The 12,982-nt window shown below is 36.8% G+C and overlaps 1 protein-coding gene across 1 annotated transcript in view; it reads left to right on the top strand.

Moving 5' to 3' along the window:
* Positions 1-263: 263 nt before the first annotated feature.
* The window catches only part of plch1 (phospholipase C, eta 1), a 75,765-nt gene continuing 63,046 nt past the window's right edge, over positions 264-12,982 (top strand). The window contains exon 1 of the mRNA XM_052152032.1: positions 264-393. Within this exon, the coding sequence (XP_052007992.1) occupies positions 351-393 (43 nt within the window). The 5' untranslated portion in view covers positions 264-350. The remainder of the gene's footprint in view (positions 394-12,982) is intronic.

Below are 12,982 nucleotides of genomic sequence, written 5' to 3'. Positions count from 1 at the left end.
GAACACTGGCGCCTCCATAATGAGAATGTGCCGAAAAAAGCGCGCGTGAGAGAATAAGAGCGCGCGCGCTGCACAGAGCGGAGATTGGAGAGGTCCTTCTCGCGCTCCTTCATGTCATGCATCAAAATTGCATTATTAATTAAATGTTTACAGTCAGGAACTGTTTAGAAAACATGAACAAATTCCTTGTCATTCTTCTACATTTAAATTCCTGAAGAAGAGGTTCTTATAATAGACATGATATATGGAGTGCAGTGACACCTGCATTCTGAAGCGCACATCATCTTTTCTTATTGTCATACCGACAGGAATTCGCTCCTTAATGCGGTGTTTACTCGATATCAACTACAATGGCGGAGCTGGAAGTTTTGAGAAATATCAGTTTTGAGAGGGGTAAGTCATACAATACGCTGTTGTAATATCACGCGCATAATTGCTTAATTATTGGGCTTTCTGGCATTTGTGCACATTACTGTGTAATTGCGTTATTTTCACGCTCTTGAGTAGGCACTTATTTATTCTAACAAATTAGATGCTATATTAACTCTACTATGAAGCAATTTAATATGAGTGATGTTCTTATTGTGTTTTCTTTTTGTGCTGAGCTTGGGTTTGTGCAGTCATGACTTTACAAGTGTTGTGAGGCAGCAGGAGAGGGCTTTTATCTGTAAGGAGCTGTCCATGGTTCTACATGGGAATGCCGTTTTACTCAGTGGGAGGGGGGAAAGTAGCGCTTGAAAACACCAATTTACAGGCTTGAAGCTAATTGAATGTTTGACAGCTATTTTGCTCCCCAGCTGTGAAGCAGCCTGATTTTCTGATATTTAATTGAGATTATGATACAAATTGTAGAAAAGATTATATCAGGATAGCTATTTTGGGACATAGAAAAATCACACAGCATGTGGTTATTACTCCATCCAAAAGACATTGCTTTAGAGCGGTATTTGTTTATGTTAACGGTTCAAGCAATTGTGACATTTGTCTCGCGCCCATAACGCATTGACCGCGGAAGCTTTAGCGCCAAACAGGATTGTATGACACATATGTAATATGTCTCAGTAGGATCCGCTCATCATGTTTCGCTGCGCTTTTGGCTGACTTGTGTCAGTGATTATGTTCTGCGGTTAATGTCTACTTTTGAATACTTTGACAGGAAATTATACTCCCATTTGAATGTGTGTATTTTTTCATATCATAATAGCAAAGGTAAAGATAATAAATGGGCAGCATAAATAGCCTAAATAGGCCTAAATGTGAAAATCCATTATCACTACAGCAGTGATAAAAGCTCTCTGTATCTGTTTGTTCTCTGCATCACAGTTGAATGACCTCGTTGTTCTCCTTTATGGATCAAATGTCATGTCAACAAGTTGCTCTCTTACCCTTTGTCTGTATTTGTGTGTATGTGTGATTGCCGTGATTGTTTGGTAGTTTCCCACAAAGAAAAAATAGGTCTTACATGTAAATATGCAGTTACCTCTCAGATAATGATGATTCACCTCAATGTTCCATCTCTGTCAGAGCTCAGTCACGCAAATGTTTCCTTTCCTTGTCTGATTGCCTATTAAATTAATTTTGTACATTTCAAGAGAAGCATTAAAGGAATAGTTCACCCAAAAATGAAAATTCTCCCATCATTTACTCACTCTCATGCCATACCAGTTGTGTATGATGTTCTATCTACTGCTGAACACAAATTAAGATTTTTAGAAGAATATTTCAGCTCTGTAGGTCCATACAATTCACTCGCTCCAAAAAGCACTAAAGTGGACATTTACTGAGCTGGGAAGAGAATTTATAGTACAAATTTATTGAAATATTTATCAGTTTCTCACCCATACCTATAAAATAGCTTCTGAAGACATTTATTTAACCACTGGAGTCATATGGAGTACTTATGCTGACCTATGTGATTTTTAGAGCTTCAACATTTTGGCACCCATTCACTTGCATTGTATGGACCTTGAGAGGTTCATTAAAATAATTAATTTGTGTTCTACTGAAGAAAAAGTCATACATATCCGGGATATATATTCCTATATATTGGGTGATCTGTTATTTTAACTTGGTCAAAAAGTGTAAATTAAGACGTTTTTTGGCCCGTATTGGTGTCTTAACTAATCCTTTGAGAGTAGCAAGAGCAAGATAATGGACGTGACGCGTTGCGGAGCCATAGGCCTTGTTACGTCCTCAGCACACTATATCAAGGGGTTTTAGAGGAGTAACAGAATTTTGGTTTCAAAAGCGATGATCTGTACCCTGCCCCAGTTACTTATAAAATGTATTTGGCTCAGAAAACAGACATATTAAATAACAACCTAAATAGGAAGCATCAACTTCAGGAGGGGGAAAGGCCAAAACAATAAACATAAGAGAGGTCTGCCTAGCGGGAGTAAACCCATAACTAAACTGTTCAAAGTAAAACAACTTGATAACAAATGTAAGCAGTACATCAGGTTTAAACGTTGGAAAATCACTAACAATAGTAAATAAAGGAAACATTTGCATTTAGGCTACAACAAGCTTAAAAGTTGGAGACTCCATCGACAGTAGTTAAAGTAATGATATCTGTGAAAGCTTCAACTATGCAGTACAATATAACACACTATGAAGTACCACAACGCAATGAGCTGGGACAGCACAAAGAACACCACTCTGGAGAACTCTCTGAAGGAAAGGTTCTCACTCTATGTGTTTCCCCTCTGCTTTTAAGCTGCCTTCCTCCTGATTATTGAGCAGGCTCAGCTGGGAGCAATCAGCTACCTGCCAGAGAGAGTGTGGGAGGAGCAAAAGAGGAAAAAGAGGGAGAAAACTCAGGGAAAATACACACCAAAGTAATTCAATGCATAATTCTTAGACAATATCCACAACTAGTGACAGTGACAACTATACACAATGACAACAATAACAATAAATATGTCCATGGACGTAACAGCCTTTATGACCACCCACTCTGTATGACCTGATAGTCTTCAGTTGTACAACAGCCACCATAAGAGTCAATCTGGAGGCAGATTTCCATTCAGTGTGTCTCCATGGCCATTTTTTCAGAAGTAAGAGAGATTAGGCAATTCACAAGGGTACCTGCTTTCCTTCTGTGAGATATCAGTATCAGCTCTGCTCCATCCTTGTGCTGGGTAACAGGAAATGGCAAAGGGGAGGGGCTTCCCCAATCAACCCAATACCATCCTGAACATCTCCCCTAACACCAGCCTGCCTAACAGTGCTTCTTTGATGTCAATACTTGGAACACATCAACTGTCATAGCAGCAGCGATGCATATATTACAATTCTGTACAGTTATTTTTGCTCTGATGGATTGTGGGTGCTCAGTGGGGTTCCTGTTGAAAGCGTAGTGATGCACTATGAGTGATGGCAGTAATCTCATCATTTTTTCTAATTAAGCCAGAGAGGCAGTGATAAGTGGATTCCCCATTTGATGCATGGATGTTGGGGATGTTCTGTTCTCTCAAGGGAGCTCTGCGAGAAGCCAGTTTCCACCATGCAGGAACACCAGGGTGCTATCACTGGTCTTTTATTATTTTTAGCTGCCATGTTTTGCCACATATTTTCCCATTTTCCCACAAGACATACCTCCAGATTTTCTGCATATCCTGAAAGAATGTTTTAAAATTAATAATAGAAGTAGACAAATTAAAATTTCAGTCCAATATATAGTAATTTGGCAGTGTTCAGTACATACACTTCTCACTTTGCCAATTGTCAGTAACTCAAGACAGTCTTAAATTAATAAGGGAATACCAAAAATAAGACTCTGTGTTTGCTGCTGATCAATAATGCTGGATGATCTCTCATGTTTATGAAATATATATAATGCTCAGATGGCCGTTTTAATAAACAATCTTTTCCTTGTCAAAGAACCTGTTTGTCAACAGACTAAAATGACTGGTGAATTTGGCAACAGTAGGTTGAAAGTTCTGCTGCTGAAATCGGTCTGTGCTTACACAAATTCAAATCACTGACCTCTAGTGCCCAAAGCTGGATGCGTGGCTGGACATTTGGACACGTGTTAGCTAGGGATGCAGGCAGACATTGTGTCAATACCTGTATCAGTATTTGCTTCGATACTGACGTTTTTAGATGGATCGGGTATCGGTCCGACAAGCCCTATCCAAATCGGATACTGTGTGTTAGTCATGTCCGTTCCTGTCAAGCTCCAAAAATGACATAAAAGAACCATAAAAATACAATTGAAGTAGGCCTATTTAATATGACACGTGCATTTTATTCTGTTAAAGATGTTAAAAAATTGATTCAAAGCCACTTGAATACGTGTGATAGCTCTGTGAATCACAAGGCTGTGTTTAATAAGTAAATATATAATATGCACATCAGCGTCAGCGTGCTATTGAATGTCGCTGCTCTGTTTACACACACACTTGCGGCTATTTTTAGCCTTCACGCGTTGAGTGCAATATTTGAGTGCTACTCAAGAACAACACCTCAGATGTAGATGCTCATTAGTTCGGTTCACTTATAATATGCATTTAGAATGGTGGCGGAGGTGCATTTTACCAGAATTTGAATAAGAAGTGAATTAAAATGCTGTGAACTTGCTTACAAACAGACACATACAGGACTTACTGAAGAGTTTAGAATGTCAAAATAAAAGCCAAAGGGTTTTAAAGATAAAGGTGCACGATTGAAATATATTATTGTTGTATTTAAAATTCAGAAAGTAATTAATAATAATGTATTTTTATTATTATTCTTTGTTTGCAAATTATAACAATATTTAAATTGAATGGGTTCCAAAAAATAACTGTGAATGAAAAGTGAACTGATATCTTAGAACTAAATTGAACAAAAAAAGAGATCTGAATCCTTTAAAGTCCAGATACAAGTTGAATGTTTTTTCCAAGAAAAAAAATAAAACCTGCCTTCTTTTCTACTGGACACTTAGACTGGAATTACTGTTAATGTTGCTGCAGCATTATCCAGTAGACTAGTTAATAATAAATGTTTTCTTAATAGTGTGTACATTTATATTGAAATAATTTGTAATTAGAGGTTTGTGTTTTTTACATATAATTTGCATCACTCAATGAGGTATAGATATTCTAAACTGATTATGAAAAAACAACACTGGTATCGGATCGGTATCGGCCGATACTGAGATTTCAGATACTGGAATTGGATCGGAAGAGAAAAAGTGGTACCGGTGCATCCCTAGTGTTAGCTCCATTTTCTGGGTGAAATGTCCACAGAGTGGCGCCAAAAGTGACTTGTATTATGACTTGTAGTCGTAAATGATGTAACAGGAATGCATATTTTATTAACTCTACCCTCTAACCTAATCCCAACCTTAAACCTAACCGTCAATGGAGTAAAAAGATAATTTTAAAGTGTAAATGCAACCTCCAAATCACACTCAGCATTGTTTATGTGAACGTGATGACTTTGTGTTTCCTATGGTACCAGAACCCGAGTCTCAGAGGTTGCTCACTCAACCCGCTATCAGTAACGCTAGATTGAAATGTGTTCATGTTTTAGAATAATTTTTCTTTATTAATCAAAAATTAATAATGAATTGGCCTAATTGTGTCTAAAGTTACTCGATATTTCAATAACTTCTTGCCCACAAAACTGATGCATAAAAGCAATATCACACTGTGCTGTTGTACTGAATGTCGGCATGGCTTTTACCTGCAGCTCTCTTGTTGGGTGGTACTGCTAAATGTAAAGAGAATAGCAGCAAATTTAAGGCCCTGATATACTTCCGGAGATGTTCTTCTCCGTTTTTCTTACAGGGGTAAAAATAAGTTTGAAACAGCCGAGCAACAGTATACTGTTTGCAAACATTCAGACACCACTGTTGGAGGTGTTTAGAAGTATATTTAAATATGAGGATGCTCAAGACTACATGTAAAACTTTAACTAATGTGACTTTAAAATGTGTTATCTAGTACTTCATGCCTCATTCTATGAGGAGAATTCACATGAGGTCAGTAAAAAGCTGTTTTAACCACTTGCTGATAATATAAAGTAATATATACAGAATTCAGTAGATTATGTTTATTTTGTCTAGTTTACACTCTGAATTTGTCAAGCTATTGTGCTAACTCACTGTAGCTACCTCACTGAATTGATGACCAGGACTCCTCAACTGATGTTTCCCAAAATGTTTAATTAATTGACACTGAAGTAAAAACACTGTAAGAGCTACAGAAACACATAAAAACATGCAAACACAGCATAAACAATAAAAACACTATAACCAAAATAACAATAAAACAAGTCACATACATCTAATAAGTGACAAATAACATTTACCTTATTACCGTTTCAGTGAGATGCTCAATACAGTAAAAGAGAAAGAAAGAACCATTACACAATTGAAGCCTGCGTTCTTCAGAAAGCATGCACACATACACACGAGAATGGGAGGCACTTTATACATCACGTCAGTACGAGTTGCACTCATTGTCAAAATAAGAGTCTTCTAGAACAATCAACATACAAAACAAATACATAATCAATACAAACTTTATAGCCTTTAGTACATCAGGGGGTCACTTACACTCCCTTTACGTGGCCATAATATGCACTGATTACGCTCTTTTATTGTATTTATGATAACACTGATACTACAGCAAAGATTGGTGTGTAAAATATTGTTAATGTGCAGAATACAGATAAAAGAATGATGATAAGAGGGCCATATCTTCCTTTGGGTAGATGTGTGATTGGCTTTCACTGCAGATAGCACATGGATGAATGGGCACTTATTGGAAAGTATTTGAGTAGATTTGATTCCTTTTGTAGACTAATGATCTTGGAAAATGTGTCTACGGGAACGCTCGTACAGATTTTGGTAAATTTGTACCAGCTTGCTAATAACTTGGCATGGCATATGTTCATAATGATTGATCTTGACTGACTGAACAATGTAAATAGAATTAGCTGACAGCCTCAAAGTAGTTGGATCTCCAGGTCACACCTACTGATGACGTGGACCAATGAAAGTAAGAAGGTGTTTAGCAGCTGGTGAGAAGTTCACCCCTGCAAGCTGTTACGAACCACCGAATTGAACTCAAAAACATCTTATATTTTAAATGACATCACACCTGTTCGGTCTTCGATTTCGTATGAAGTATATCAGGGCCTTTATTTACATAGCAAGGGCAGCAGATATACTTATCCAACCTTGGAGGGCAGAGCACCCAGAGTTTGTTAAAGAACAGCAAAAATTTCAACCTCAAAAGCATATTTGGAGCCAGGAGTGTTTAAGTGCCGAATTAATTTTCAATCGAGCATGTGTAGTATGGAGGACTAAACATGCAAAAATAATAAATGAATAAATGTAATAATCCAAAAATAAATAAAGGAATAAATGTCTTGATAAAACAAATATAATTAGTTTTTAATTAAATTTATTCCTGAATTTATTATTGTATGACTTTATTCCTTTATTATTTTCTATATTTATTTTTATTCTTTTTAGCTTTTAATTATTTATTCATTTATTTTGCATATTTTTTTATTTAAGTGTTAATTTATTTTTTATATTTATTTATTCCCACATATATTTATTTCCATATTTATATATTCCCATATATATTTATTTATTTATCCGTGTATTTATTTTTACTTTTCTGTGTGCAACATGTAAATGAGGGAGGCGGTCCTTGCGGAGCTCCAGTGCATCATTGGTTAAGAGCTCAATAGTATTATCAGAAGCACATGGATGTCCCACCTTAATACACCCTGACTCGCACAGATTTAAAATATGCAGGGAAACGTTTTGCAGAGAGTTTAACAATCCAGGATGTGCTTCTACATTCATACCGGTATACAGCTCTCCTAAAACATCAATCAGCACCTCTACTCTAAATGAAACAGTCATTTGATGCGTGATTATCCACTTCATTCGCATGTCGCGCTACTCTCTAGATATGAAGCGTCAGCTATAGATTTATATACATACATAAACGATCAGGGAAATGAAGCATGGTTGTATCTTTTACAATGAACAATCATAACAACAGAAAACAATATTAGGGATTTGCAGACATCAAAATATGAAGTTATATACACAGAAAAAAAAAGAAAAGGACAAGGTTAAATCATATCATTTATGAAACTTGCTCATTTTGTGGATTTGTTGAAGAAACAGCTCCTCATTTATTTTGTGATTTTAGTATAACCAATAAATCTTGGCTTGACTAAAGCTCTTATGTTTATAGCCCCACAAATAGCTATAGTTTACACGCGATATAGCTATGACCTAGTGTCACATCAAAACAAGTCAAGAGTAATCGAGCACACGCTTCATATAATAAGCCAATGGTAAGCAGGAGCCACCCACATCATTATCATACAAGAGAAAGAAATGTAAGAATAAATACAAAAATAAATACATGTGGGAATATTTAAATATAGAAATAAATACATGTGGGAATAAATAAATATAAAAATAAATGAATGCATAAATAAATAATAAAAAACAAATACAAATGAAAGAATACAATTTTTTTAAAGAATAAAAATAAAAAGAGAAAATAATAAATAAAGGAAAAAAAAGTCATACAAAAATAAATTCAGGAATAACTTTCATTAAAAACAAATTATATTTGTTTTATCAAGACATTTATCCTTTATTTATTTTCTTATTATTACATTTATTTATTTATGTATTTATTTGTGTAGTCTTAGCGGCACAAAAAGAGGAAGGAGAACAGGAGAAAACAAGGACACAGACAACTTTGAGTTGATGTTAAAAAATTGATTCAAATGGAAACTTCAGCGACTAAATGATTCATGATGGATGTTCAACTGATATCACAAGGAATGAAGGCGCTTTCAATTAATTAGTGGCTTCCCCCTCCATTTCCACTCTCAAGATCCATAAGCACAATTCACTGCATAGGACCTCAGAGAGATCCACCCACACTGACTAGTTAAATCCCTCCTCTTAGGTACTATCTAAAAGAGTTCACTTTCGATCTGTGTTTTAAAGCTACATATTGAACTACATCCAGATCTCTGCCTGCTTGCCTTCTCCTTTAGACATGATGCAATTTCTTCTTTATTTTACACTCCCCAAAACAGTTAATGTCCTTTTGTTCCTCTCTAATGTCCAAGCATTAAAAGACCAGATCAAATTGTGCGCAGTCACACTCAGTTGTTCACGTGTTATGTCATATCATTAAGATTATCTGCTTTCTCTTCCATCTGTATTACTTATACTGCTTACTTTGACCTTCCTGGACAAAAACACATCTGTTCAAAGCCCCATCATCATGCACATTTTCTCAACAACAATACATTAACTATTCTGTGGAAATCCCTGCTCGCTTTTGCTTTCTGCAGTCACAAAGGTTCAAAGGCTCTGTGTGAATAGCTGTCGTGATAGAAGATATATGACCAAAGAGGGTGGAATGGTGGGTCCTGTATAAAGAAGTGGGCGTTAGATGTGGAATATGCGGCTCGCAGTCTCAAGAGAACTCTGCAAGAAAGAGTTCTTCAGGGATGCCACTCAATATCGAGCGGCCAGTTTTGTGTTTTGACGGCAAGGGACCCTTCTTTGTGACATCGGAGTGCTTGGCCATGGCCAACGTGGCATCTCTTTTGGCACGCAGGTTCTATCATGTTGGAGGCAGTGTGGCAGTGCCACAAAAGTGCCGTTTGGCATATTTAGGTGAGAAATTTCTTGTCAGAGCAAGTTTTGTGCTTATTTCTTTGGAGTGTGTTTGTGTTTATGCGTGTACTTCTCTACCACTCTTTCCAGGTGAAATGCAATTTGAAAAAGCTTGTGTTTAGTGTGAACAACAAGCATATGGCAATATTCATTTTTATAATAAAAAGGGAGGTGATGTATATTGACTCTACTGCACAGGGTCTTTTTTGACCCGAACAAAATGGTTGTTTGTAATTTTCTCTAAAACAGAAAGGTTAATTGCTTCAAGTTAAGCTAAAAAAACTAACCACCTATTTCCTGGTCTGAGACCTAAAATTAGCTTGCATATTCAATAAACTGAATTTTTTTTACCAGCACATTGCATCAGATTTTAGATGTAATTGAAAGAAAGGAATAAAGGATGCTCAGGCCATTATCACCTCTCAAAAATAGTGGATGAGATCTTCTCAGAGCCCAAGTGAGAATGTGAGCTTGATGGCATGCATAAACCATTTTCGCTGCCAGGTATTCTACCTGTCTGGCTAGATTTGTGTGAAAATCAAAGTGTTTTATGAAACAGATGGCTCAAAAGGCAGCGTTCTATTACAATTGTTAAAACAAACCAAAGTGTTTGGGCTATTTTAATCCTGAAAGAGGTCTTGGTATGTGATGAAATGGTACATGGCTCTTTAGAAACGGCAGAGTATTCCCATTACATCCTCTTTAAATGCTGTTTTTGTTCCTGCGTGTTGGGTGAGTGCCCATTCATGTCTTTCCTGTTGTAGGTTGGTTTAATTAAGCATCAATTTTGAGTGCTGTGTAATGATTTGGAATTTGATGCTTGAAAAGATTGAGAATAAAGTCGGAATTGAAGTGCTGTTAGAACAGCAGATAATACAGCTGCACTCTATTATCAGATATTTGAGTATTTGTGAGCAAAGTGCCGCATGGATGTATTGTTGGGTATTTATAACACAGTCTAATCTGCTATACTGGTGTGTGTGACATGTTCCCAATCCAGATCCCTTTGCTTTACAATGCTCTGAGGCACTGTTAACACTATGATAGTGCTGCTAAACCACCTCGTTGACTTGGCTGTAGCTCAAATCTACCTTGTGGATCAAGTCTTTTATGCTCTTCTGGTGGGATGGGTTTGAGACACTGTGTGATTATTGCTGCTGCTATAATCTAACTTGATCTCTGATTATGATTTTTGATGGAAAATGGTGCTTTAATGGTCTTGGTAGCAGTGGACTAGTGCTGTTATTATATTTATTTATTTAGGGTAAGGCTTAACATGCCTTAATAACACATCATGTTAACACAAATGTGGCATGTAGAAGTATGTAACAAGATACAAAGTAGGAACTAAAACATGCAAAATGATGAGCCAGGCTATCCACAAAATATTTATAATGCTCATATTTCATGATCCATTCTAACGCAGATGGCGGTGACTCCATGAAATCATAGAAATTCCCCAATAGGATGGAAGATGACATTCAGTGGCGATTTGATGTTGGTTTGATGCGCCACAGTCGCACTGTGGAGAAGATGTTTTTCCCTACTTATGTCGATAATCTTCTGACTGTGTGGGGTACACAGTACACAATATCTTGATTGCAATTTACAAATAAATTTTCTAACTATTGGTCAACTGATAGAGGTTTATCAGTGGCCGACAGATAAGGAGTTTTTTCATTGGAAATACTGCTGCTGGTATCTAGACAACATGGCAGATGACTGATAAAATGCTGATATATAATACAAATTAATGATGGCAAATGAGACGGATGCAAAATTGCTCTCTGTGCAAAGTTTGTAACACTCTGATGAGCTGCAGTCTGGCCTAAATCCCTTTGGCCACAGACAAATATGGCATCAATCAGGTGAGACGCATCAAGAAATGGAGCATTAATATTTAAACACTTTGCACTTTCTGTTTTGTTTCTGTCTTTTTACTTTTGTAATGATAACTTGTCTTGATTGATTCTTAATTTGCTTGTTGTTGTACTGTGTTTATGTCATACTTAAATGAGTAAACATAACATGAAATGCATTTGAAACACATTTTCTTCTGTAATGTGTCTCAATAAGCACTTTATGAGGAACACTATGGCCCGACATGGTCTTCTGGTGTTGTAGTCCATCTGCCTCAAGGTTTGATCTGATGTGCATTCTGGGATGCTATTCTGCTCACTACAATTGTACAGAGTGATTATCTGAGTAACAATAGTCTTCCTGTCAGCTCAAACCAGTCTGGCCATTCTCTGTTAACCTTTCTGATCAGCAAGTGTTTCCATCTGCAGAACTTCCGCTCACTGGATGGTTTTTATTTTTGGCACCCTTCTGAGTAAACTCTAGAGACTGTTGTGTGTGAAAATCCCAGGAAATTACAGAGCAGTTTGGCAGAACCATCCTCAGATTCAGAATAAATTGAGCATGAAAAAGGTAAAGTAACAACAAAATCCACACTTAAACCAAGGTATTTTGAAACAATTTTTTCAGTTACAGTGCTAGCGTAGTTATTGAGTTTTGCCTTTGATGGACTAGATTGTAAAAGCTGTTGGTAGATTTTCAAACACTTCTCGTAGCAGGCAGGTTAATGGATCTATGCTAATAAAAAAATGGTTATATATTGGCTGATTAATTGGCCTTTTCTAGCCCATATATCGAACTTGGGATGTAAAGGATTTGACCTAGTCTAGTCCAGCTATCGACGATCTTAGGACCATAATCCTTTTAAGAAATGGATGGCTACAAATACACCTCCAGAGCTTGCAATGCAGGACAGAATAGTTTGTTGAACCTGTGTGCAGGTGCTTAACTGCATAATACATGTTTCATTCTGTGTTTTGTGTTTCTGCTCTGATTTTTCTGAATGCACCGTGCTTTGTGATTTAGGCATCACAGAGTCTGAGCCTCTAAGACCCAATTATTCAGTGTTTGATATCTCCCTGTACTTCCCTTTTCCAGCATACTTTGATCTTCTCTCTACTTTGAGCTGCCGGTCTGATGAGCACATTATTTCTCCAATGTCTCCAATATCTAAAAGACACACTCCCTCTCCTTATCCACTTTATTTACTCTTTCTGTCCTTCTCCCTGTGTTCACCCCTCCTTTCCCAGGTCAAAAGCAGGTAAATGCAGTGATGCCAATGTCCCATAACTGTAATTTTTGTTCTGCTTTGCTCTTTTGCCAGAAATCTGAAGGTCCAAAAACCAGATAAAAGCAGCATACAATTAATCCTTAAGACTCCAGTGGGTAAATCAATATCTTCAAAAGGGATATGATAGGTGTGGGTAAGAAATTACCAATATTTATCTGCTTTTTGGACCT

Source organism: Xyrauchen texanus, chromosome 21, assembly GCF_025860055.1.
Source record: "Xyrauchen texanus isolate HMW12.3.18 chromosome 21, RBS_HiC_50CHRs, whole genome shotgun sequence".
In the NCBI taxonomy this organism is placed as follows: domain Eukaryota; kingdom Metazoa; phylum Chordata; class Actinopteri; order Cypriniformes; family Catostomidae; genus Xyrauchen; species Xyrauchen texanus.
The sequence above is the reverse complement of the archived record's forward strand: the minus strand, read 5'-3'. Positions and strand labels throughout refer to the sequence as shown.